Raw genomic sequence first — 26741 nt, forward strand, 5'->3', positions numbered from 1 at the left:
ACTTGAATGGAGCCACGGAACGTGATTTGCGGGCAATAATAGGACATGTTCTATCTTTCAATGGAAATACGGAATGCATACGGAGTAGAATTATTACACTGGAAATGCAAGTAATTACTAAAGCAGATTTGTCAGAAGCTCGTCATTGTTTTTCATTTTCTGTACTTTCACCACACCGTATCCTGCAGATGTTGCAGCTCGGCGAGCTCCCGAGTGTTGGCGTGTTTGGACAGGCACTCTTGCCTTAGTGCTGCCGGTGTGCTTTGTGTTGGCTGTGAATTTCTGACATTATCAGCTTTGGCAGTTAATTCGTTCTTTTGTGTATTCAGCTCAAGAAAAGAAATCAATTCAGATCAATGACACTAAAACTTTTTAGCATCCCAATTATGTAGGTGCGGCGCGGTCTGTCCTGACAAGCTTAATGCACAGTAAACAAACATCAACATCTCATTTGTCACCTCTCAAAGTATAGCTCCGGCGTGGATAACGTACACATCACAATTCCTGCTAATTAGAGTAAAATGAATGCACTGCATTAACCTCGATTATAATTTTCTGCCTCAGGAGAATTCCTTAGCTAATTTATCGTTATTTATGAATGTAATCGAAGAATGCGTCCTCTTTGAACGCTTGCAGGATGTTTTATTTCCGACTAAATTAACGGATCTCAGATGGAAATGGCTAAAACGGATTCCATATGTGCGTAACTGACTCACAGGACCCGTTTTTCTTTATCAGAAGAACGGAAAAATAAATGGCGATGTGACACCAGCCTTACTTACCAAGACAAACTATCCGTAAAGGAATGTGAGGTATACATAGCATTGCTTGTCTTTGTCTGATCCGGAGTTACAGCCTGTAATATAGCCCTAAGCTGCATTCAGTGTACAGGTCGTGATTGGAAACGTCAGACAAACATTTCTTCAGACGCATAAGCCTACCTGCGATCTCATAATACAGTGAGTCATTTTTTCCTTTGTCAAACGATTGTACACTGCTTGGCGTAAAGAGGGCATTTCCCCAAAGGTGCAATTAAAGCGAACGTCTAGTCAGAAGCTAAAGCACGATATGGAAGTCAGTACGTATGGGATAGGATTACCTGGTATTTATTTATTCTCAGATTTTGCTCCTTGGAGCTCCATTAGGACAAGACTGGGATCTGTGACTACAGCTTGGTGACAACACCTACAGGGAGCCTAGGGGTAGTCTGAGACACGCCCCTGCCTCTTCTGATTGGCTGATGTGTATAAACACAAGTCTATCACATGTCACCAGGCAGTCAGTGCATGGAGAACTGGTTTCCAACATATGAAGAGCAGAGTAATTATAATGTACAGATTTCTAAACTACCAGTGAGCCAGGGCTGCAACGATTAATCGACTTTATCAATAATATTCGATAACGGGATTCGTTGTCGACGAATCCAGTTATCGAATAATCGCCGATTCGATGCGCGGGGCGTGCGGTTTACTTTAAATCAGTGCATCTTTATTTTACCTTACAATGAAGCTCCAGTAACAGGCAGAGCGGATGGCGGCGTAACGTCACTTACTCATGTGACGCGCCTGCTCCGCCTCCTTCCTTCATAAAGTGGGCGGAGCAGGTGCGTCACTTGAGTGACGTTACGCCGCCGTCCGCTCTGCCTGTTACCTGAGCTTCATTGTAAGGTGATAAAGATGCGCTGAGTAAAAGTTACTGCCAGAATAGTCTGCTGTGAGCAGCGGGGCCGGGGCTGTTATGGGGAGGGGGATCTGTGTATGGCACTGTTATTGGGAAGGGGATCTGTGCACTGTTATTGGGGAGTGGGATCTGTGCACTGTTATTGGGGAGTGGGATCTGTGCACTGTTATTGGGGAGGGGGATCTGTGCACTGTTATTGGGGAGGGGGATCTGTGCACTGTTATTGGGGAGGGGGATCTGTGCACTGTTATTGGGGAGGGGGATCTGTGCACTGTTATTGGGGAGGGGGATCTGTGCACTGTTATTGGGGAGGGGGATCTGTGCACTGTTATTGGGGAGGGGGATCTGTGCACTGTTATTGGGGAGGGGGATCTGTGCACTGTTATTGGGGAGGGGGATCTGTGCACTGTTATTGGGGAGGGGGATCTGTGCACTGTTATTGGGGAGGGGGATCTGTGCACTGTTATTGGGGAGGGGGATCTGTGCACTGTTATTGGGGAGGGGGATCTGTGCACTGTTATTGGGGAGGGGGATCTGTGCACTGTTATTGGGGAGGGGGATCTGTGCACTGTTATTGGGGAGGGGGATCTGTGCACTGTTATTGGGGAGGGGGATCTGTGCACTGTTATGGGGAGGGGAACTGTGCACGACACATATAGCATAAGATGCTATATAGTGTCATCTATAGATCCCCCCCCCCCCCCATATCAGTGTTATCCACAGATCCACCCCCCCTCCCCACAACAGCGCCATCCACAGATATCCCCCTCCCCACAACAGCGCCATCCACAGATTCCCCCCCATTACAGTGTCATCCACAGATCCCCCATAACAGTGCCATCCACAATTTGTTTTAATATAGCCTTTGAACATAATTTTTCAAGTAAAATCATATAAACCTTTGTTTTGTAATTTTGGTGTTTTTTTTCCCCCGATTTTTTTTAATTATTGACAACTAATCGATTATTCAAATAATCGTTGGCTGCAGCCCTACAGTGAGCAAAAGAATATTGTAAGGTAGTCACCGCAAATTATTAAAGGGCTACTCTTTGGTCAGTCTCCCTACTTGGTAGAAAGTTTTCTTGACAAGGCGAAGATTATAAAGTCTCTGCCTGCTGGGGCACCAAGCAATCAACTTTAATCTGTGGGGTAACCTGGCAGTAAAGGCGGCCATACGTATTTGATGGAAGTTGGTTGATGGCTGAACAGCAGTTGAACGAACAAGCATCTGGTCAACGATTGACTATTGTGATCGCTCATACTCATACAGAATCATTTGTTTTTGGCTACCAGATCACTGTTTAGACAGCACAATCTGCTGCCCTGGAACGATGATTGATGTGCCTGCACGAACAGGAACGCTCATTTATCGGGTGATCGGCAGCACATTTACATGGCCAAATTGTTGGGAATGGGCATTCGCAGGAACTTTAGTTCCCAATAATCTGCCTGATATTCGGGCAGTATAAAATATATATATTTAGTGTGTGAAATATTTAGACCTGTCCTAGGCTGTTAATCTAGTCCTGTTATATTCCATTCCTTTGCTACCAAGGTAAACTGTATAAATAGAATTTGCCTGTCTTTGAGGCTGGTAAAAATTATTCTCTCATGGCATTTTGAAAGATTGACCAGTGTCGATATGGATTTGCATTTCTTCTTCAACTTGCACCAATTTAATAAAGTGGTGAAAAATAAACCATTCCTCCTAGTAGTTGGATATTCTTGGGTTTGGCTTTCCAGGTGGATTTTTTTTTTTTCTTCTTTCTTCTGCCAATTAGAACTGTGTTGAAATTCTGGTCTCCACATATGTTCAGTAAATCCCACCAAAGACGCTGCTGACCTTTTATGAATGGCATAATGAAGAGTTGTTGAGACATTTTGGACAGCAGGATTATTGGAAAGTATGTCTGAATTTCTAAAACACAAGATAAAGAACACTGAAAATGTCTGCTTATAGCTGTTATCTGCCGAAGGATGATTTAATCAAGGCAGTCATGTGTTAGACGTCTTGTTCTTAAGCAGCAAATTCCTCAATGGACCTTCCTTTATTAGTATCTAAATATCTTCAGTTGAACGTACCAGCATGGAACTTTAGTAAGACCCTTCCTGCTTCATTGATTGCCATTGGTTTGTCTTGGAATGTTTTTGGTGGCTACCTTTTTTTGGGTTTTACACATTTTTGTATCTAACCTGGGTCCTGAATACTTCTACAAATACTAAAATACTAGTTGACTTAATAATAACTGAATATGGAACCATACTTTTGTTGGGTTTCTGCATCATCATGTGCCAGATTAATGCAATTTTGCTGTGTATGGTTGATTTTGTTGTAGAAGACATTGTTGATAAAAACCCATATAGCCTTTTCTCAGGAAATCCATTTGAATGTGGTCCAGTGATTCCTCAGCTCCTACCTCTTGTATGATTTCCAAAAATAAATACCACTAGCATTGTAAGTTATTGCATATGATGCACGACCATCTGACACTTGTCCTCTTACAGATCTGTTTTCATGTACTTATTGTTCGTACTTATCTGTTTTAATTAAAGGTACAGTATGCCTGGTGTTCTGAAGTAGAGGCCGCTTTGAGAGTTTGAGGGAATTGTCACAGTCTCCGCTTTCCCTTTCAATGATCATTTGATTGCTGCAGGGGCTTTAGCAGCTGGACCGATGACTACTTACCTTTTAAGAAGTAGTCCAGTTGGGACAACATCTTTCAAGATATTAATTGCTGGGATTTTCTGCATTTCGTGTTAAACAGCAACCTTTAAACTGTCTCGAACCTAACACCCAAAGTAGAAATTTTTCTGACGTTCGTATGTAAAAACTGACCAACAAGCTTGAAGTGCTTACTTTGACATATTCAACCATCTGTCCCAGCAGAGACTAGAGATTAACTTTCACTTGACAATTATTTATGGATGCCAATGCAAGTCTGGTATGTGCTGGCCCTTCTACTTGTATCTCTGTAGGCTCCTAATGTCTGTGTTTTATTCTCTCTGCTGGATGTTGTCATCACCCTCCAGAGACTCCTGAATTGTGCCATGTGCTTATTTGACCCAAAAAGTTCCAGGCCAGGGCTGTACTGGAGTGAACTTCTTCTGATTTGTGCTAAGTAGATGCGCAGCTTCAAAACACAGATGGTCCTATCTTCATGAATTGTTCTTTTGAAGTCCACCTTTCTCAAGAATTTATATTTGTTCCTCTCTTTGGAGGGGACTCATATGTTTAACACGTGTGCACCTTCTTGCAGTTTTTAGTTTTATGACTATAAAGCTGCTAACATTTTACTTTTCAATTTGTATTGGTCTTAAGTTCAAGATTTGGTAAGTATAGAGTTTGATTTTTAGGGTTATATATCGTCATTTGGAGCCATCTCCCCGGAGATAAAAGGATCCAATGACGTGACTGCTATAATCTGATATAAGGTTGGAAATTGGAAATTTCCACTCCTCTACTAGCTTGGAAGGAGTATTTGTGATGCCTGTATGTTTTAGATTAGCATCAGAATTGTACACTATTGTAAAAGGGGTATTCCCATCTAGACATTGATGGCATATCGCTAGGATATTCCATCAATGTCAGAAAGGTGTAGGTCCCACATCTGGGACCTCTAAAGTGAACAGAGAGCAGCGTTTCATGTGTGGTCACCCTTCTTTTACCGCTATGGGAGTTGCGTAAATACCCTAGCACTGGCTTGGCTGTTTCCAGTAGTTCCATAGAGGTGAATAAAGAGGTGACAGCACTTGCACGGTTAACTCTCTATTCACCACTATATGACTTCTGAAAATAGCTGAGCTCACTTGCTCGGCTATTTTTCTAACCCTGGAACGATGAATGAAGAGCATGTGCCATGTGTTCTCCTCTACTCCAATGCCGCCATTATCTAGATAGGTGCAGGTCCCACCTCTGGGACCAGCTCCTATCTGACATTGATAGCATATGCTAGCGATATGCAATCAGTGTCCCAGATTGATTAGCCCCTTTTAAGTATATCATTCCTACAGACTGTCTCTTTTCTTTGGAGGGAGCTTGGTTTATAATCTTAGACATTCATGTGTGCCTTCTTCTGAAGAGCAAGGGTAATAAAACTATGGTTCCTATTTCTGAGCAGCACTGCTATGTTGTGCTACTAACTAAATCTTCTCAGATGTGTAAATTGTTTCCCAGAAAGGAGAAACTTGAGATGTCCTATCGATAGGATGAATACCTGTGAGAACTTGACTCAATAGCTTAGCCACTGGGATCAATGGCATCATATATGCTTTGTTCGTGGTCCGTGAAACCAATATAGCCACATGGCACAAAAGTTTGTAACAGGGTAGAAATGTTTGGAGGGATTATTAACTTGGAAAAAGATTTAAGTTCTTTGGATAAATGGTCCAAACAATGGAAACTGCAGTTCAATGTGTTCAAAAGTAATGCACTTTGAGAGAAGGAAGCCTATATCTGGCAGTTCTGTGTTAGCTAAGACTTCAGAAGAGCAGGATCTAGGGGTACTGATATCAGACAGCTTCATAAGTGGACAGTGTGGGCAGGCAGTTGTGAAAGCAGGTCAAATGCTTGGCTGTATAGCTAGGGGTATAACCAGTAGAGAGAAAAATTGTGATCCCATGTTGTAGAGCACTACTGAGACCACAACTGTAATACATTGTCCAGTTCTGGAGACCCCACCTACAAAAAGATAAAGATTAAATAGAATGTGTACAAAAATGGTGGAGGATCTGAAGCAATAAACATCGGGATAGACTTAAAGATAACCTATCCATAGGATAGGTCAGCGATGGTGAACCTTTTAGAGACAGAGTGCCCAAACTGTAACCCAAAACCCACCTATTTATCGCAAAGTGCCAACACGGCAATTTACCCTGAATACTACAGTCCAATATAGTATATCTTCCATGTACTTTATCATGTAGCTGTAATAGCCTGCCTGCATTCAGTGCACTGCCGGTGCCATTCATAGTGCGGCGCTGATGAATGGCAGGAAAAGTCTAAGGCATATTGGTACATCATAGACTTTTCCCAGGGTGTGGGTGCCCACAGAAAGGGCTCTGAGTGCTGCCTCTGGCACCCGTGCCATAGGTTCGCCACCACTGGGATAGGTCATCAATAGAAGTTCCAGTATAACCCCTTTTAATCTGTAAAGCCTTGAGGAAAGAAGGGAAAGGGGCAACATGATTGAAACCTTTATTATGTTAAAGGCATACAAAAGGTTCGGGAGGAAAGTGTTTTTGTTTTTTTTTTTTGTTTTTTTTAAAAAAGATCAACGCAAGAACAAGGGGCACAATCTAAAATTAGTTTGGGGGTAAGATCAGAACCAATGTCAAAAAATATTTTTACACCGAAATAGTTCAGTTCGAGAACAAACAACCATGGGATGTGGTTGGGAAATCAACAGTAAGTGAACACTTCTTTATCCTTATATAAGTAATAGTGTAAGAGCAGAAAAGATGGACCATGTGGTCTTTTTCAGCTTTTTCTCTTGGTCTTCTATGTTTTTAAAAGTGCAATTGAGTTTGAGCAGTGCCTCCTAAAAAGTGCACGATGGTGACTCTCATGAAAGCAAGTTTTGACTTCTGTGAAGTCTCACATGTTTGAGTTCATATTAAAATACAGTAACTTTGACATCAAGAGAGTCTGCCATCAGTTTTGACTATGCAAAAGTTTTTTTTTTTTATCTTTCCAGTTTCTGCTCCTGCAAGTGCCAAAGAGGTTGTTGCACTGTGAAGTGCTCTCAGCTTTGAGCTTCATCACAGTCTTCCCCTCTCCTCTGAGTGACATTTGTAGAATCCTACCAGGAGACCACTACATCTGCCACTCAGCGCAGAGGGGAGGGGTTGTTAAGCAACTCTCAATGGAGAGAGCACTTCCCAGTGACACACCTCATCTTAGGCTCTGCTCATGCAAGTGTCTATCAGAATAAAAGTTCATTTTCACCCTACTCCTGATAAACGCTATGTAAAAGGAATGTCTTCCATGCTCTCATTGGCACCCACCTAGTGCTGTCTACAGTTCTTGCTTGGTCAGAACTGCTGACAGACTACTTTTAAAGACATTATATACTTTTTTTTGAAGTGGATTATGCATAGCTTCAAATGTGGGATTGCATGCTTAACTTTGCAGGCTTTTCATGTGGAGGGCTGTGTTTTATGTTGTACGTCATTTGACGTGTATACTTTTTATCAGTTTCTTTTTTGCTTTTATGTGAAACAGACATGTAACTTTCCAGCTGTAGCGGAACGTGTTTATGTATTTCCTTTAGTAGTGTCTCGCTCAACACATGCATTACGTTGGAACATGTGTGCTCGGTCTTATGTGCCTGTTCTTATATCTGGCTTTGGTTGTGTATTTGTTCAGCTGTGGCTGAAAGCCAAAAGCCCATATAGAAAAATATCCTTTTTATATTCAGTTTACAGTGAGTGAGTCTCACCCACAAGAGGGAGCTATTGCATTTTTCTCAACCAGTCAAGACATGCACATTAGATAGTCAGTTCAGCGTCAATAATCAGGTTGTGGGCCTATAACTTTAAGCAATCCTCCACGAATCAAAGTAGGGATTTTTTTTTTTTTTTGTATACATTTTTGTCTGGTAGTTTTTATTTATTTTTATTTTTTTATTCTATATTTTTATGTATAATTTATAGCATATGATTAAGGTTTAGACTCTACTGCCCATTAAAAAAATGTAATGCATGTATTGCATTTCTAGATGCCATGGTCTGCTGTCAGGTGGACATTCCATTCTTAGTATAGAAATGTATTTTCTTTGGGTACATATCCAAGTAGGCAAAGAAGGTACAATGGCATGGCAGAGAGATCAACATTTCAGCGATTGATAAAGAGTGGGCAGAGAGGAGTTCTCACCCAAGAGTCTAATTTTATTTCTAGGAAGCCTTGGTGACCAAGTGACTGGAAGACTCAGATCGATTTACTTAAAATCAATACATTTAAGAATTTGATGGCACAAGGACCGCTAGCAGACATGTTTGACTCTTGAGGATAAATTTATTCTTGAGGATCAACAGTTCAGGAAGGTTTTGTAGTGAATGTAAAGGGCATTTTACAAGGCCCGCGGTCATAAAGTCCCAACCATTGACACTTGTAAACATCCAGCTGACAAATGAGCATTCTTTTGTTTGTTGTCTATCACATCTTTTATGCAACAGTAAAAATATGTAATCCAGCTGACACCCACCTGCACAGACCAGGATCGGCCATAATTCTCACTTTGGTCAGTAAACCCCACAGATTAATAGCAACCACTGCATCTGTGTGGTAAGAACTGAGGGATGGTGCTCCTTCTGTTCTCCACTCACCCCTTTCCGTCGTGTGCCAAGCCGTGGTCATGCCTGCTGGGAACTAGCTGACGGCTCCCAAGGTCTGTCAGAGGCATTGTGTAAAAAAAGATTGGTAAAATTACTATAGACAGCTATACAGAAGTGTATAGTACAAGTGATCAAACAATTGCATGTTCAAGTCCCCTAAGGTTATATGCACTCAAAACCTACACTGTGAAGACATTTTTGAAATCCACAGCATGTCAATTGTGTGGATTTTCAGTGCAAATTTCACACTTTGCAGTGCAAAGAGTGAGATATCTGGCCAATTTTATCAAAATCTGCAACAAAATAAAGGCTGCGAAGATCCACGTAAACTACACTGCCATGTGCATGGAACCTAAGGGGACCAAGACACATGCGTTTTTTTACCGCAATTACATTTTTTAAAGGTGAAACATGTTAAATAATTGTGTTTCAAGTGTAAACACTGCATATAGAGATCAGCAAAGTATTCAAAAATTCGATTCAGTTACGTTGCCGAATAAAAAAAAAAAAAAATAATTTGCTTCATGGCGAATTATTTCGTCACTGAGCGCATTTCTTTAAAGGAGTGGGTACAATGACAGGAAGTGGCGAGCACAAAGAAATTTGGCTTCGCAGGGAGTCTAATTTATCCTGAAATTCGAATCAAAGTCCATTTATTTATTTTTTTAAATGAAACCTACCTAAGAGGACCTTAAACAAGCATCCAGTGATCTGTTTATTGGATTTGATCGGCACTCGATACGAGTAGAAATCTGCGTTAAAGAACCCACACATTTTTCCCCCATTCTTTTTAATTTTAATTTTTTTTAAATTGAAGTCTGTAGGAAACGTCATCTCATCTTGTCCTTAAATGACTTGCCCACTTCTAAACCCTTTCTAGTTTAATATTTCTTGTCTGCGGGTTTTGGACTGCTCAAGGGAGAGCATGAATTGATTCCATCTTGAAGTTTAAATGTGTCAAAGGAAGCATTCCTTAAATGTATGGAATTCATAGCGCAGTCCATTTTAATGGAAGAAAGATGAGGTGCCAGTCTTCAGGGGGAGGGTGGGGACGTGAGAAATAGTCTGGAGGTTATCTAGCCTCCTCAACATTGTGGGAAGGGGACCAGTAATCCTTGATTTCCGCCATATGCATATTTTAATGTCACGTTGTGTGGTTTGTTTCCACAATCTTGACTCCCTTGTACTGTGGGAAATGTCAGCGGATGTTAGAGGGTGTTTTTTTGCTTGTGACCCCAGCCTCTAGAAATGAAATCATTGCTGATTTGTTCCTAGTAATGAGCCACTGTCTCAAGGTTTAGAATCTGTCTCAGTGCCGTGTTTCTCATAAATCTGTTTGTCATCAGTCTCCTTCTAAAGGCGTTTTTTATTCATTTTCGTGCTCTTCTTGTGGAGCCCATTTGGGCATCACCTGTTCTACATGAAAGCCGAGGTATAGTGTGTCGGTATACGTTCATTGGGCATGAGTATATAATGGAATTTATACGTTTGGTATATAGAAGATGCTGCCAGAATTGGAAAATGTGTGTATAGATGACTTGCCAAAGGCCTTTGTACAAAGGACAAGTATTGGTCCAGTGTGAATGATGATGAACGTCGTCATAATTATCCCAAAGGTGCTAAAACATTTTTTGGGGGAAAATTGATCATGTATGAAGGATATTAATACTGTAGCAATAAGGCCAGTTATGTGAAACTGCTGTAGCTCAGGACATTTAGGCCATGCTTAGATGTGTGGATTTCATGAGATTATAGATCATATAACCTTCCAATTAAATAACTTAAACCAATGACTATAAACTAGAATAAGACACGTGGACACATAAATGCATGGATAAAATTAGGCCACGGCCAACTTTATTAAAGAATAGCTTACACAATAGATAACCAAATAACTTTAAAACCACAGATTAGACCAGCCATAAGCTCGGCCTAAATACCATAATCAACTCATCCACTCGCCACTTGACGGCGAGCGACTTTACCCCTAACTGTTGCTGGGGGTCCTAATCTTCCTAGCCCAGCAACAATCCCACGATAGGACATAGAACTTGCCAATCAAGCCTAACCTTCCCTACCCTAGATACAAGGCTATTTTTAGCCACCTTCACCATCCATGTCGGCGGGAAAAATTCCTGCCAAAACGAATAGCCGGCTAACAAGGGATGATCCTAATCCCATGAGGATCCCTCCATATTGTCATATACGGGATCCTGACATTCAAAGTACAATACATAAGTGGGTTTAAATGTAGTGGAAAAGATCCTTGCAGATTTTAAAGACCTTTCACCAGTCCTGACATGTCTGTTTTAATAGCTACTTGCATTCCCCATGTAATAATTCTGGAGCCTCTATTCTTATGGCTCTATGTTGTCATTATAAAACCAGATCCCGGCCCCCAGCCCCTCCTCCCTCTCAGCTGATACACCCGCCACGCAGCGTATCATTGACAGTTCGGCAAAATGCAGCATTCGCCCCATAAGACGCACTGCTATTTTTCCCCCACTTTGGGGGGGGGGGGGGAGTGCATCTTATAGGGCGAAAAATACGATATACATATTGGGTATCGCCGCGTCCGTATCGACCGGCTCTATAAACATATCACATGGTAAATTTGGTAAAAAATAATTTTTTTTACTTCATTTTACCAGTGTCATGAAGTACAATATGTGACGAAAAAACTATCTCAGAATGGCCTGGATAAGTCTGAGTGTTTTAACCCCTTAAGGACGCAGGGCGTATCGGTACGCCCTATTTCCCGAGTCCTTAAGGACTCAGGGCGTACCGGTACGTCCTAACTTGAAATCAGTATTCCGGCGCCCGAGGGGTTAAACGGAACGGGATTTCGGCTGAAATCCTTCAGCCGGCATCCTGTGACAACGCCAGGGGGGGTCATGTGACCCCCCCGTGTCGGCGATCGCAGCAAACCGCAGGTCAATTCAGACCTGCGGTTTGCTGCGCTTTTTGCAGTTTCTGATGCCCGCGGTCCCTGACCGCGGGGATCAGAAACTTTTGAGTGCCTATAATCTATATTTTTCACCCCCCCCCCTGCACCCCTGCACGATTTTATGCCGGCGGGTGGTGCGGGGGGGGGGGGGGTGTCGCATGCGGTGGGGGCGTTGCGGGAGGCGGGCGGTGCGGCAGGCGGGATCGCAATCCCCCGCCCGCCTCCCCATGAATGATCGTTGGTGTCTAGTGGTTATTCCAGGGTGCCAGCACATTGCTGGCACCCTGGTATAAACGGCTGACATCTGTGCAGATGTCAGCCGTTTAACACTTTCCATACCGCGGTCCGTACGGACCGCTGTATGGAAAAAGTTAACTGTCGTCGGTCAGGGAGCTCCCTCCCTCTCCATCGGGGGGCTGCTGTGCCTTTGCAGCCCCCCGATGGAGAGGGAGAGAGCCCCCCGACAGCCCCCCTCAGCCCTGTGCTTACCCTTCCCCGTCTGCGAAGTTCTGAGCAGACGGGGAGGGTTCCCATGGCAACAGGACGCCTGCTCAGGCGTCCTGCTGTCCATGGTGCTGAACAGATCTGTGCTAAAAGCATAGATCTGTTCAGTGTAAGTAAAATACAGTACAGAACAATATATATTGTTCTGTACTGTATTATACAGACATCAGACCCACTGGATCTTCCAGAACCAAGTGGGTCTAGGTAAAAAAAAAAGTTAAAAAAAGTGAAAAAAGTTAAGATAAAAAAAAAAACATTCATCACTGAATAAAAATTAAAAAAATTAAATACACTACACATATTAGGTATCGCCGCGTCCGTAACGACCTGATCTATAAAACGGTCATGTTACTTTCCCCGCACGGTGAACACCATAAAAATAAAAAAATAAAAACTATGAGAAAATTAAAATTTTGCCCACCTTACTTCCCAAAAAAGGTAATAAAAGTGATCAAAAAAGTCATATGTACGCCAAAATAGTACCAATCAAACCGTCATCTCATCCCGCAAAAATCATACCCTACCCAAGATAATCGCCCAAAAACTGAAAAAACTATGGCTCTCAGACTAAAGAAACACTAAAACATGATTTTTTTTGTTTCAAAAATGAAATCATTGTGTAAAACTTACATAAATAAAAATAAAGTATACATATTAGGTATCGCCGCGTCCGTATCAACCGGCTCTATAAGAATATCACATGATCTAACCCCTCAGGTGACCACCGTAAAAAATAAAAACGGTGTAAAAAAAGCCATTTTTTGTCATCTTACGTCACAAAAAGTGTAATAACAAGCGATCAAAAAGTCATATGCACCCCAAAATAGTGCCAATTAAACCGTCATCTCATCCCGCAAAAAATGAGACCCTACTCAAGATAATCGCCCAAAAACTGAAAAAACTATGGCTCTTAGACTATGGAGACACTAAAACTTTTTTTGGTTTTAAAAAGGAAGTTATTGTATAAAACTTATATAAATAAAAAAAATTGTATACATATTAGGTATCGCCGCGTCCGTGACAACCTGCTCTATGAAATTACCACATGATCTAACCTGTCAGATGAATGTTGTAAATAACAAAAAAAAAAAAAAGTGCCAAAAAAGCTATTTCTTGTTACCTTGCCGCACAAAAAGTGTAATATAGAGCAACCAAAAATCATATGTACCCTAAACTAGTACCAACAAAGCTGCCACCTTATTCCGTACTTTCTAAAATGGGGTCACTTTTTTGGAGTTTCTACTCTAGGGGTGCATCAGGGGGGCTTCAAATGGGACATGGTGTCAAAAAAACCAGTCCAGCAAAACCTGCCTTCCAAAAACCGTATGGCATTCCTTTCCTTCTGCGCCCTGCCGTGTGCCCGTACAGCGGTTTACGAACACATATTAGGTGTTTCTGTAAACTACAGAATCAGGGCCATAAATAATGAGTTTTGTTTGGCTGTTAACCCTTGCTTTGTTACTGGAAAAAAATCATTAAAATGGAAAATCTGCCAAAAAAGTGAAATTTTGAAATTGTATCTCTATTTTCCATTAAATCTTGTGCAACACCTAAAGGGTTAACAAAGTTTGTAAAATCAGTTTTGAATACCTTGAGGGGTGTAGTTTCTTAGATGGGGTCACTTTTATGGAGTTTCTACTCTAGGGGTGCATCAGGGGGGGCTTCAAATGGGACATGGTGTCAAAAAAACAGTCCAGCAAAATCTGGCTTCCAAAAACCAAACGGCGCACCTTTCACTCTACGCCCCGCTGTGTGGCCGTACAGTAGTTTACGGCCACATATGGGGTGTTTCTGTAAACGGCAGAGTCAGGGCAATAAAGATACAGTCTTGTTTAGCTGTTAACCCTTGCTTTGTTAGTGGAAAAAATGGGTTAAAATGGAAAATTAGGCAAAAAAATGAAATTCTCAAATTTCATCCCCATTTGCCAATAACTCTTGTGCAATACCTAAAGGGTTAACGAAGCTTGTAAAATCAGTTTTGAATACCTTGAGGGGTGTAGTTTATAGAATGGGGTCATTTTTGGGCGGTTTCTATTATGTATGCCTCGCAAAGTGACTTCAGACCTGTAGTGGTCCCTAAAAATTTGTTTTTTGTAAATTTCTGAAAAATTTCAAGATTTGCTTCTAAACTTCTAAGCCTTATAACATCCCCAAAAAATAAAATATCAATCCCAAAATGCTACAAACATGAAGTAGACATATGGGGAATGTAAAGTCATCAAAATTTTTGGGGGTATTACTATGTATTACAGAAGTAGAGAAACTGAAACTTTGAAATTTTGCAAATTTTTCAAAATTTTTGGTAAATATGGTATTTTTTTATGCAAAAAAATTTACTTTTTTGACCCAATTTTAGCAGTGTCATGAAGTACAATATGTGACGAAAAAACAATCTCAGAACGGCCTGGATAAGTCAAAGCGTTTTAAAGTTATCAGCACTTAAAGTGACACTGGTCAGATTTGCAAAAAATGGCCTGGTCCTTAAGGTGAAATTGGGCCGAGTCCTTAAGGGGTTAAGGATGCTGTGGATTTCCAAACACTTGAGGCATGCAAATTTTGCATCAATTTGCAATAGATGTTGATTGTGACTCGCTGCATATATGCCAAACTACTTTTGGCAATATCTGTGGCTGAATGTATCAGCTGTCAAAAATAGACATGTTTTGATTTTAAACTATCAGATGTAATGTTTACCTTGGACCTGCTGGACCCCAGTGTAGGATCAGTACAGATAATGGGATATTTTGGGCACAAGGAGCACCAAAATACAGTGTAAATGCAGTCTGTATCTCTTTATTGAAGAACTTGTGCTGGTCCTGCAGTTCCAAGTGGTTCTCTTCCACCTGTGTCCCTGGCGTGTATCAGAGGGGTTCTGGACATCGCTGTGGCTTCATATGCCACTTGCGATCCACTAGTTTTTGCTAGTCCAAGTATTACCCTACGAACGCCTGTTTTTTGTTCTTTTTGCCTTGTCTGCCATGTTCCCCTTGGGAAGGAATGTTGCCCCTTCTAAATGCTTGGTTATAATGAATGTGCATGTTTATAAGTGAGTCAGGCAACATTTTGGGAAGGGGATGTATTGTCACTGAAAACATGGATGACTGTACATTGACAGCCAAATAGCGATGTCCCTACAGTAGACCATTCCACCTTGAAGCTTATAACCTTTTCATGGGGCTTTTGTTGCTTCAGAATGCCTTGAAGATGTAGGAGCTCCTTCAGAACATTCCATTCGTGCTAAGCTAAATCTAAATATTTTATGTGTCCTCTTCCTTGTCAGGAAAACAAAAACATTTTTCAGTAAATGGTATTTGGAGGCACTGACCACACGGTGATTGGGCTTATGACCTGACCTTCTAGCAAAGTTTTCTGTATGTGCAGGACCACAAAAGGAATAAAAGAAATTTCTGTGTCATAGCAAATTAAGTATGCTTGGATCTCCTATCATTTTTCTGCTCTGCTTCACAAAGTAATTAGACTTCCCTTCTGCTGCGAGCTCACTTTTCAAACACTGTGATCTAGAAAGAATATCTCTCCTGGTCATTGCTCCAGTGGAATTCCATTCTCAATGTAAAACGAGATCCAGAATAGTTTTTCCTATTACAGAGAGTTTAATTGTGTCATGGGGCTTTTTGTGAGTTTCCCAAATTAAAATAGAATGGTGGATTCTCGAGGAGAAGACGAGGCCATTCATGTTCTCTGCACGAGTAAATTCGGAAGCTTGTTTTAAAGTAAAGATCGATAGATTAATTCTTAGTGTACTCTTTCTGGTAAATCATTTTATATTATAGCCTGCTTTCTCAAAGATTACCTACTTGTAAAAGTTGCAGTTCATACTTGTCATTCTTGGCTAGATTTACTTGCTTTATTTCAGGCTAGTTTAGAGGTGGATTCAATTTTCAACCTATTTGTGTGGCTCCAACTTGATCCTCATCATTATGTTCCTTCCTATTAATGAACACTTCCTTTTGTATACCAAAGTGGCAATATAGGTTTTGGTATTTTATGATTTAACTGATACTGATCAGTCATCAGCATTTGACCGGTGTGGGTCTGACATCTAGGACCCCCTCCTGTGAGCACCACGGCCTCCTTGCTGCTTACCAAGCACAGCGCCGTACATTGTATAGTTGCTGAGCTGGCCTAGGAAAAGCTGCTTGAAGGTCATGTAGCGATCGGACACCCACCGATCAGATACTGATGACCTATGCAGAGGATAGGTCATCAGTAGTGTTTGTTTTAAGTTCGGCGTCTAAAGTTCGGTTTCAGGTTATCGAAGTATCCCGTTATGGATTCCGCTACCACGGACCATAACGGAATTTAGAATCCATAACTGGATACTTCGATAACCCGAACTTTAGACGCCGAACTTAAAACACAAGTTCGCTCAACACTAGTCACCATTAGGCTTGAGCAAATTAGGCTTTGGATCATAGATCCGAATTCGATTCACTCAAACACTTTGTTGCTGTATGGAGACATTTCTCGTACAGCATTAAAACATATTGCCTCCATGTAGGCAAAATTAGTTTCAGCCAAAGTTGCGTGAGACTTTGAATGAATTCGTTATTTATTTCTGCATCTTTAAAACCATTTTAAAATAGCAATCCGAAGTTGGGTTTGGTACCGGCTGGTACCTCAGTGCCAAACCCAACTTCAAATTGCTGTTTTAAAATGTTTTTAAAGACTCAGAAGTAATTACCGAATTCATTCACCAAAGTCTTGCGCGACTTTGGCTGAAACTAATTTTGCCTTCACGGAGGCAATACATTTTAATGCTTTACTGAGACAGCATTAAAATCGAAGTGTCTGACCGAATTGACTTCAGATCTATGATCCGAAGCTCGTTTCGCTAAACGCTATTAATCAGTATAGGTGATAGGTTTATTTCCACACTCCAAAGACCTACTGATAGAGAATTTAGATTCTGAGCTCCACAGTGGACAGTGCTGCTTGTAAAGCACTGTGGAATATGTCAGCGCTATATACAAACGACAGGGTCACCCTAACGTGTTGCTTGTTCATCGGTGATCAGCGGCACATTTAGATGAATAGATTAATTCCCAGGTTCGTCCCTGATAATCTGCCTGATTTTTGGACAGTGTAAATCTACTTTGAATGTGTATATGATACAGTTCATACACTCTTCTACCTTCCCCACTGTTTAATAAGTTCTGATGCTAACCGAAGAGGCAGACATGACGGCTAACAAGACTTATAGAAGCATTACTAATTATTTGGGAGAAGCAGGCAGCACTCAATGCTTTTAATAAGGTGTCGGTAAAAATATCTCAGGTGTGCAATTGATGAGTTTTTCCCAGATGTGATCAGCAAAGCAATCTACAATGAAGTTGACTTTGAGGTGACTTGATCCATGAGATGCGAAATTAATGTAAACCAGAGCAGAAATTCAAATATTTACAGCAATTTAATTAAATTTTTTTGCTTGTTAGCTTTATTTTTTTTCTCCCACCAACATATTCACCTGCTCTTAGCTGAATAAACTAGGTTTCTGATAGAAACTGCAGTCTTTGAGGCTTTGCAGATGAGAATATTTCAGCTGCTGATGTCAGGTTGACATAACTTTAGGGATTATTCCACCATACGATGAACATAATTGCCTCACATCTAATTTTGTTAGGTTATAGTTTTTATTTCTAGTTGCTTAAATTGAACAAAAAATAGTCACACTGGGGCCAATTTCATACAAAGGCTGTCTGAGATTTTGATTTTTATGGCCTATCCTCAGGAGAAAGTCACAAATATCAGATCGGCAGCCATCTGACCTCCAGAACCCTGCCAACCAGCAGTTTGAAGAGAGCGCCGTAGCCTTTCCCTAGGCCAATGATGTCATGTTCATCAGTCACATGGCCTTGGTGCAGCTCAGTCCCATTCAAGTAAATGAGGCTGAGCTCCAGTAGCAAACAAAGCTGTTATCCAATAGGTGTGCTTGGTAAGCTGCCCACCAGAGTGGCCTCCTCTAGCAGCTGATCGGCAGAGGTGCCGTGTGTCATCTACATTAACATGACTGTGTATGTTTTTGAAATATGGGAGGGAAGTGGAGAACCGATGTGAAACTCACACCTACATGGGAACGGGAGAGCATACAAACTTCCTGGAGATGTTGTTCTTGGTTCCCCCAGTACTGCAATACAACAGTGATACTCAGTGAGCCGATATGTGGCCAATGGTTAACATTTTGCAGCCAGGAGTGGGGTATCGAGGACGGAAAATTTAAAATGACAGAAAAGTTTGTATAACAAAAAAGGAAGAAAAATATGACTCAAGGTATGTCCACATGGAGTAGATAAACTTCCGATTTGCTGCCGCAGATTTTTGTGTGGCACATCTGCAGCGGACCTTCTGTCCTGTGTGGTCGTATTCTACAAGTAGCTGTTGTGAGCACCATGTAAATCCAGGCTGCTCTTTAGCATGTGGAGGGGAATACGGTACCCATGGCTAGTCTGCCATTATAAGTAAATGTGCCCGCTCTCCCGATCGCCTCGTGTTGCAGTTGGTTCAAAAAAAGCAAAATTAAAGCTTAGCTGAGCATTCTGCTCTCATGCCTTATAAAACTGATGCAATAACTTTCATAAAGTCAGCACTGGTGTTCTGCCAACGCACCAAATGCTCTGAACTTCTGACCATGTACCGTACATATTTTTTTTTATTTTTATATTAAAAAATAACATTGCTCCAGATGTAATCATGCTGAGTGTGGTGGAATTTATAGTCCAAAAAGTTAGTAAAATGTGATGGATGGAGATGCATTGTAAAACTCCCCCAAACACACAATGTATTTCTGTCCTGGTTCTACAGGAGATCATGGGCAAATAACAGGTGGAATTCAATGTGCTGTGATATATGTGTATGTGTGTAATATATATATATATATATATATATATATATATCTATATATCTATATATATATAGTTATAGTTATAGTATATAGAATATATGTATGTGTATATATAATCTCTCTAATATATTACATTACACTGTGGGGGGTTAGCTCTTCTCCGGGGGTCATTCTCACAGATACGACTTTAGGACACCAGGTTTCAGGTCCAAACAGTGCATTTATTTTACACTCCAACCAATACATGTCATCATGAAGTCGCAGCTTCACCTAACACATGTGACATCCACATAAAATAATAAACACTTGCCCGGCTAGGCTCTAACTAACACAGAGTTTCCTGACTCACCTAGGTCACAGTTCACACCCTGTGAACCCATGCGGCTTTGTCAGCCAATGTCCCACAGCCTCCTGGCTGTACAGAGCACAGTATGCCCACTGTCTCTAGTTCATTGTTTCTTGTGGGGGATTGTAGTGGTCCGCTTGACTATAGCCCTGTGACCCTCAACCCTGGCGTCGCTGCGTCCTCCAACTCCAGGCTATCTCCCAGCCTTGTGGTCCCTCAGCCTTGCCCAGCTGAGACCACACAGACAGAGCCTCCAGGCCTCTGTCTACAGGTAACACACTTCCCCCTTCCTGACACCCTGGGAGGTGCTTTGTGCCAGCCTGATTACATCCAGCTTGTCTCACCTGTGGTGGAACAAGGGTGTGGACCGCACTATCCACCTCTTCCTTGCCTCCAACCTGCGTGAGACCTGTTACTGTCTCACAATATATATATTTAAAAAATGAGTGTCTGTCTGGACGTCTATCTGTCTGTTCTTTATGTGCGACCAAACGAATGGACCGATCTTCACCAGATTTGGCACACAGGTACATCAGGTGTCCGGGAAGGTTTTAGACCGGCTCGGCTCTCTAGGACTTACCGTTCCTGAGATTCCCAAAAAATGACCTGCGTTAGTCAATACAAGCCTGCAAATCTTTCTCTTCAAATCCCAACTGCCATACACACAGTTTTATTCTAGGTTTCCATAACAACCCAGCCATTTTTCTTCACTGCTGTAGGTTAGCTTTAGGCTAGGACTACAATAAGTCGCACAACTACGCTGCTACATGCATCCATCTTGGATGGATTTTTTGCGACTGTCGCGTCGCAGCATGTCGCAGTGCGACACCATAGCCTTTCGACAAAATGTTGTGTCACACATGTTGTCGTGTAGCCCTAGCATTAAATGGGCAGGGCGCTGTGGAGGTCACTGTTATGGGGAAAACTGTCTATCAATGACACACAAACATTAAATGAAATATATAAAATATACCTGTGCGAAGCCGGGTCCTTCTGCTAGTAAGTGTGTGTGTGTGTATATCTATCTATCTATCTATCTATCAATTATATGTGATAGAAACTTCAGACCAGGCAGTCTGACCAAGGACCTGTTAGTCATACTGCAGGCAAAGCAGTCTGTATGGAAGAAGAGACTTCAGCCTGAGATGGTGACCTGCTGAAGATGGCACAAATGAAATATAGTATGAGACATGTTGACAGGACCTGTCTAAGCTTCGGCATTTCTGACCTCCTATGGAACTCACCATGTATATGTTACAGCCTACTGAACTGATAGTTAGGTTTCAGATATCTCTTGTTCTTTGGACCTTCCTAAACCTAGATTTTTTACAAGCTTTTTTCCTTTCTGTTGATGGCTGAAGTATTCCTACTTTCAGGGTTGGAGTGGTCAGTAGTAAATGACTGACTTCTACAAAAATCTTCAGTAAGTGCCTATTTACACAGGCCAAGGATCAGTCGACTTTACTGAGAAAACTTTCATACAAATGCCATTTCCTCATAATTGCCCTGCATCTTCCGCTAATTGGCTGCACTTGCATGCAGCAATGATCACTAGCGCTTGGGAATGGAATGTACGATTGTTACTACGATCGTTTACCAGGGACACAGCGTGTGCTCCTTTGCTGAGTGATGTGGCACATTGAGACGGGTTATTTATCTGGAACGTAATCTCATACAAATGTCTAATTGGCTCCTTGGTCCATGTAAAAGGGCCCTCATTCCTAATTACTGACCTGGTTGCAGGGTCCTTTTATTCCTCGATCATTGCCCACTATATTGACTTGTGTTGAAGGACCCTAATTTGTCCACCTGTTAAGATGCTTATGTTTGTCAAGTGGTCTCTTTTCTCAGTGTCCCTAAAATTGGGCTCACTTAGGGTAGGTGACAGTTTTCGGCAGGGTGTTCCAGCAGAGCAGTTCACTGGATCTGCCATTGCCTGATTCAACAGATCACCGCCGGATACCTATTGACTATAATGGGAACAGGTGGTAATCTAGTCGCTTTCCAGCATAAATGCTGGGTTTCCGATGGACATATCAACAGCGATGTGAACGCAGTCTTAAGCCTCATGCAGACGTCCGTGCGCTCCTGCAATGCCAATCCGGTATCTCACTGACCGTGTTCCACGGACGTCTGCATGAGGCTTTAGTCTTTGATGTTTTATGGTGCTGTTTTTGTCCCTTGAATGCAAAGGATCCGGATTTTTTTTAAATCATTGTGAGACGATTCAGAAACTTGTGCTGTCTGCTTACATTCAATCCATAGATTAAAAATGTCTGAGATGTATGGTCAGTCTGATATAATTGAAATAGTTATATTTCTGCATATTCTGTTAGGCCTTGTTTTTATGGCGTGGCAATACGGCTTCCATTCTATAAGCTATTGAACAGATAAACACTCTTCGGGCCGCTTTGACTCCATGCTATGTCCTGATTGTACGAAGACATAATATGGCGCCCTTAGACTTGTGTTGGCTCGTACTGAACAGCATTAATGTATTGTACATTTTTTAAGTTGAAACCGATGAATTGTATACTTTACGAAACCAAATATTTTCTCACGTCCCTTTCCAGTTAGAAACAAATTCACTGAAAGCTTTTCTTGTGTGTTGGAGGGAAACGGTGCTTGTGGTAATCGTGCAAATCACTTCTAATGGCCTTTCTTAATGCTGCCTTGGACCAGTGCTTTTTCTAAAGTGTTTGTATTGGCACCTTATTAACGAAATATGGATGATACAGCATCAGGCAAAGGGTGTTACTGGTAACGTCCAGCTGACATATCAATTTATTAAATCCCAATGCGGCCAAAATATACATCCCATTTGTTTTTGAGTGCTTTTATTATTGTAGCCCTCTGAAAATAATCTGTCTGGCGGTTTTTAATGTATTCTTCTTTGGCTTTCGCTTGGAAAATGAGAATTTCTAAATCCTTCAGAACACATTGCGGCTCAAGTTACTGGCCCACGACAAAACCTTTTCCCAAAGAGTCGGATTTCTTTGAACAGTGTCATTTTGTACCAGACAATTAATGCTGTAATTGCTTGGAGAGCTGATTGGACATATGAAGCCATTGCCTTAATAGAACATGGGGAAGAAGCTTCACACCATGCACTTGTGGTTGTTCTACACAGTCGCACAGCTGTGAGATCAGGTTTATAGTAATTCACTTGCTCAAGAGTCGGGTGTCTAGAGAACAAAGCTGAAGAGCTTTCCCCTATTCACAAGGACAAATTGCTCTTGTGGATGATGCAATTAAACAAAAAAATTGCCATTTTTATATGATAATCGGTCAGCAACAGGACTGACGTGTGACACTCTAAGGGGGCATTCACATGACCATATGTAGTTTGCGGTCCAAATATACCAGAAGACTTATTATTTTACTTTGCAACCCAAAACATGGCAAACAGTAATGCAGGTCTGATATATTTTTTTTACTTAGTATGTTTTATTGATTATTTTGATAAGGTACCGCTATGGGGTCTTATACGCCTCCTACGCGTTTTAATAGGCAGATATTCATGAATAATTTTGAAGGATTGAAAAAAAATTTGTGCATATTGGTGGTGACCTATTATTGCATTTAACGTGTTGCTCATGAAGTCATGTTGGCCCAGGCAGCTGCACGTCATAATCAAGAATTATGAACGAGTTTCTAGCTATTTAATCTAATTACTCGGCATATCGTTGTTTCCTTGTTTTCAGCCATATGCTAGGAAGGATGTTAGTATCTTCCTAGTAATTCAATTTAAGTCATTACAGATTATGTAAGCAAAAAAATAATAATCCTTTTACACTGAAACCTTAGGAGACCTTTGTCTTTTTACATTGTTTATACTGTATAAACACTTAGGCCCATTTCACACGGGCATCACGGAAGAGGTCCGGATACGTTGCAGGTGCATTGCGGGAAACCCGCACAAGAGCGCACGCAATTTCAGTCAGTTTTGTCTGCGATTGCGTTGTTTTTTTTTTTTTCTTTGGCGCAAGTGCCAAGCGTTTTAATGCATTTTGCACACTTGTGATAAAAAGCTGAATGTTGGTACCCAAACCTGGACTTCTTCACTGAAGTTTGGGTTCGGTGTTCTGTAGATTTTATTATTTTACATTATAACATGGTTATAATGGAAAATAATAGCATTCTGAATACAGAATGCTAAGTAAAATGACCATTGAGTGTTAAAAAATAATAAAATAATTACTCACCTCATCCACTTTATCGCGCAGCCGTTATCGTCTTTCTTCTTCTTGCAGGACCTGCGCTGATGTCGTCGCGCTCACCATGTGCAGGTCCTGCTGAATGAAGATAGAAGAACCTTCTATCTTCATAGTAAAGTGAATGTTTTTGCCAGAAATGACCTTGCATCATTCAGTGTAGAGATTATGGCTGTGTTCCAGATAAATAGATCAAAGTGATGTAGATACAAGAAGCATATGAACAACTTTTGTATTTACCTAGAAAAACATGCGCCGCATTGCCACAATTTAGAGTGAGGGTAGAGTAAACATGGTCTCTGTAGTCATGATGGCTTTCCAGACTGGGTGTAAAGTTTAATAAGGGGTTGCTCCAAAGTGAACAACCTGCCTAAAGATTTAAATGCCTATTTTCAGTAGCAGTTAAAAAGGACACTCTCATTTGACCGTGTCTGTACAGTGAATCTGCCAATTACCAACACAAATGATCCTTTGAGACCCCCGAACAGCTGAGGATTTCTGAATTTGCCCCCTAACCAAAAGACGTGACTTTAAAAATGTGCTTGCTGTCTTTTCTTTATTGAATGAACCTTTGCCCTGACCTACCAAATCATGATCAGACCGAGTTACCTCTGCAGTTAACTCCTAGACTGCCATAAAAGAGCCTTTTTTTTTTTTTTTCTCTCTAAAGCAGCTCTGGTTATTCTTTGTAACTTACCTAGTCATCCCTTGATCTTGCTAAAGGTGTCTACTATATACATAAAGTTGGCCAAACCCATGGATTTTATTGCTATCTTAAGGTGCTGCCACACCTTCAAGTTTTTTTAATGCAGTTTTTGAAGTAAAAACCAGGAGGAGAGCACTACCGCCCTCCCTTCACTGCTATGAGAGTCCGAAAAATAGGCAACCCCGATAGGGTTGAATGGAGAGGTGGCGCTGCGTGAGTAGTGCGCTCTCCATTTACCGCTAAGGGACTTTCAAAAATGTTTGAGCGTTGGCTGAGCACGGTTATTTTCGGAATGCCCATAAAAGTGAGCAGAGAGCATCCTGCACATGCGCGGCGCACTCTCCTTGAGGGAACCTTATTCTGCAGATAGGAGCTGGTCCCAGCGGTGCGGCAGCTTTTTTTTTTTTTTTATGGTCGAAAATCGGTGGAAATTAAATGATAAAATGCCCCCCAAATGTCTTATTAAACATGAACCTCTGTGTTATATCCAAATAGGATTCTCATCCGTTTTTACCATTTTTCTTTTCAGGTGACCATCTGAAGGTCTGTTCACAAGGACACACGTGTTGCTCTCAAGCGATGGAGGAGAAATACAGCCAGCAAAGTAAACATGATTTCAAGGCTGCGGTCACAGAGCCATGTAGTACGCTGCAGAATATATTTTCTTCCAGATACAATAAATTTGATGGTAAGTGAATAGTACTATTAGTGAAGAGGTGCCGTGGAAGAACAGCTCCTTTTTATGTGAAGAGTTCTCTCCCTCGATAAAATCCGACCTCTCACCGTTTGTATTGGAGCAGGTCCTGTAGGGTCTTTATTTTCCTGACGGCATGATGTGACGTTTATGATCTACATATGCATGGTGCCCGCTTACTGATACTTATGCCTGGATTACACCAACAGATTATCTGACCAATTTCATTCTCATCAGACCAATAGTTAGTGTGTATAACAAAAGATCCATGAGAGTAAACTGCCATCTGACCAATGATTGGTCAGATAATCTGTTGGTGTAATACATGCCTTAATCGGTTTCCATTCTTAAAGGGGTTGTGCCACGAAAAATATTCTATATTTTTCAAACCAGCACATCGATCTGAATACATTTGCATGTAATTCAAATTTTGTATAGCCACTGAGCTATTAAAATTTTTTTATCTGTATAGCGCCACCTGCTGTTTGCTCTTTTCCTTCTTTCTTGCCCACCTCATTGTCTTGGTCACATGTGCTTGGTTTAAATCTTCAATTGTCACCAGCCATATTGCGGAAAGGACACACAACGTGAGCAGCCAGCCTGAGATACATGTAGCAGAGCAATGAATGGGTAGATCTCTGGATCCATGTGAGGTACAGGGCTGGTTCTAGCATTATTAGAAAGAGATTGTCATGTACTATATGATGCCTGGTTTTTATTTTCTTACATCAATCATGGCATAACCCTTTTTTAAGGGGCAATTAGGAGGAGCATGACATTGACACAATTACCTTTTGCAACTGCACTCTTAAGAGATGGATGGTTGACCATGAGTGGCTTGCTCTCTAGTCAATGGTGTCTATAATAAAATCCTGTAGACCATATTGATTGCCCTGCTTGGCAATTGTTTAGTAGATTGCTTCTCCCTTAAAGAAAAAGAAGGCTCACTGGGAAAATCCTGCCCTTGTCTGTATCTCATTTGGTGGCTGTTAGGACATCACTCCACAACTCAAGTTAGGGTACTTTCACACTAGCGGTTTTCTTTTCCGGCCTAGAGTTTCGTCCTAGGGGCTCTATATAGGAAAATAACTGATCGTTTTATCCCCATGCATTCTGAATGGAGAGAAATCCGTTCAGGATGTCTTCAGTTTAGTCTTTTTGACTGATCAGGACAGAGAGAAAACCGCAGCATGCTACGGTTTTATGATTATCTCCGGCCCAAAAATCTGAACACTTGCCTGAATGCTGGGTCTGGCATTTTTTTCCATAGGAATGTATTAGTGCCGGATCCGTCCTTCCGAAAAAAAAGTTAAAAAAATAAATGCTGCATCCGTTTTTTTTCTGGATGAAACCGGAAAGACAGATCCGACATTTCAATGCATTTCTAAGACTGATCAGGATCCTGATCAGTCTTACAAATGCCATCAGTTGGCATACGTTTTGACGGATCCGGCATCAC

The 26741-nt window shown here is 41.4% G+C and overlaps 1 protein-coding gene across 1 annotated transcript in view; it reads left to right on the forward strand.

The window, feature by feature from the left end:
* Positions 1-26741, forward strand: part of GPC4 (glypican 4) — a 107749-nt gene that overhangs the window by 25697 nt on the left and 55311 nt on the right. Inside the window, exon 2 of the mRNA XM_040442494.1 lies at positions 25118-25276. Within this exon, the coding sequence (XP_040298428.1) occupies positions 25118-25276 (159 nt within the window). The remainder of the gene's footprint in view (positions 1-25117; positions 25277-26741) is intronic.

The sequence above is a fragment of the Bufo bufo genome, chromosome 8 (genome assembly GCF_905171765.1).
Source record: "Bufo bufo chromosome 8, aBufBuf1.1, whole genome shotgun sequence".
In the NCBI taxonomy this organism is placed as follows: domain Eukaryota; kingdom Metazoa; phylum Chordata; class Amphibia; order Anura; family Bufonidae; genus Bufo; species Bufo bufo.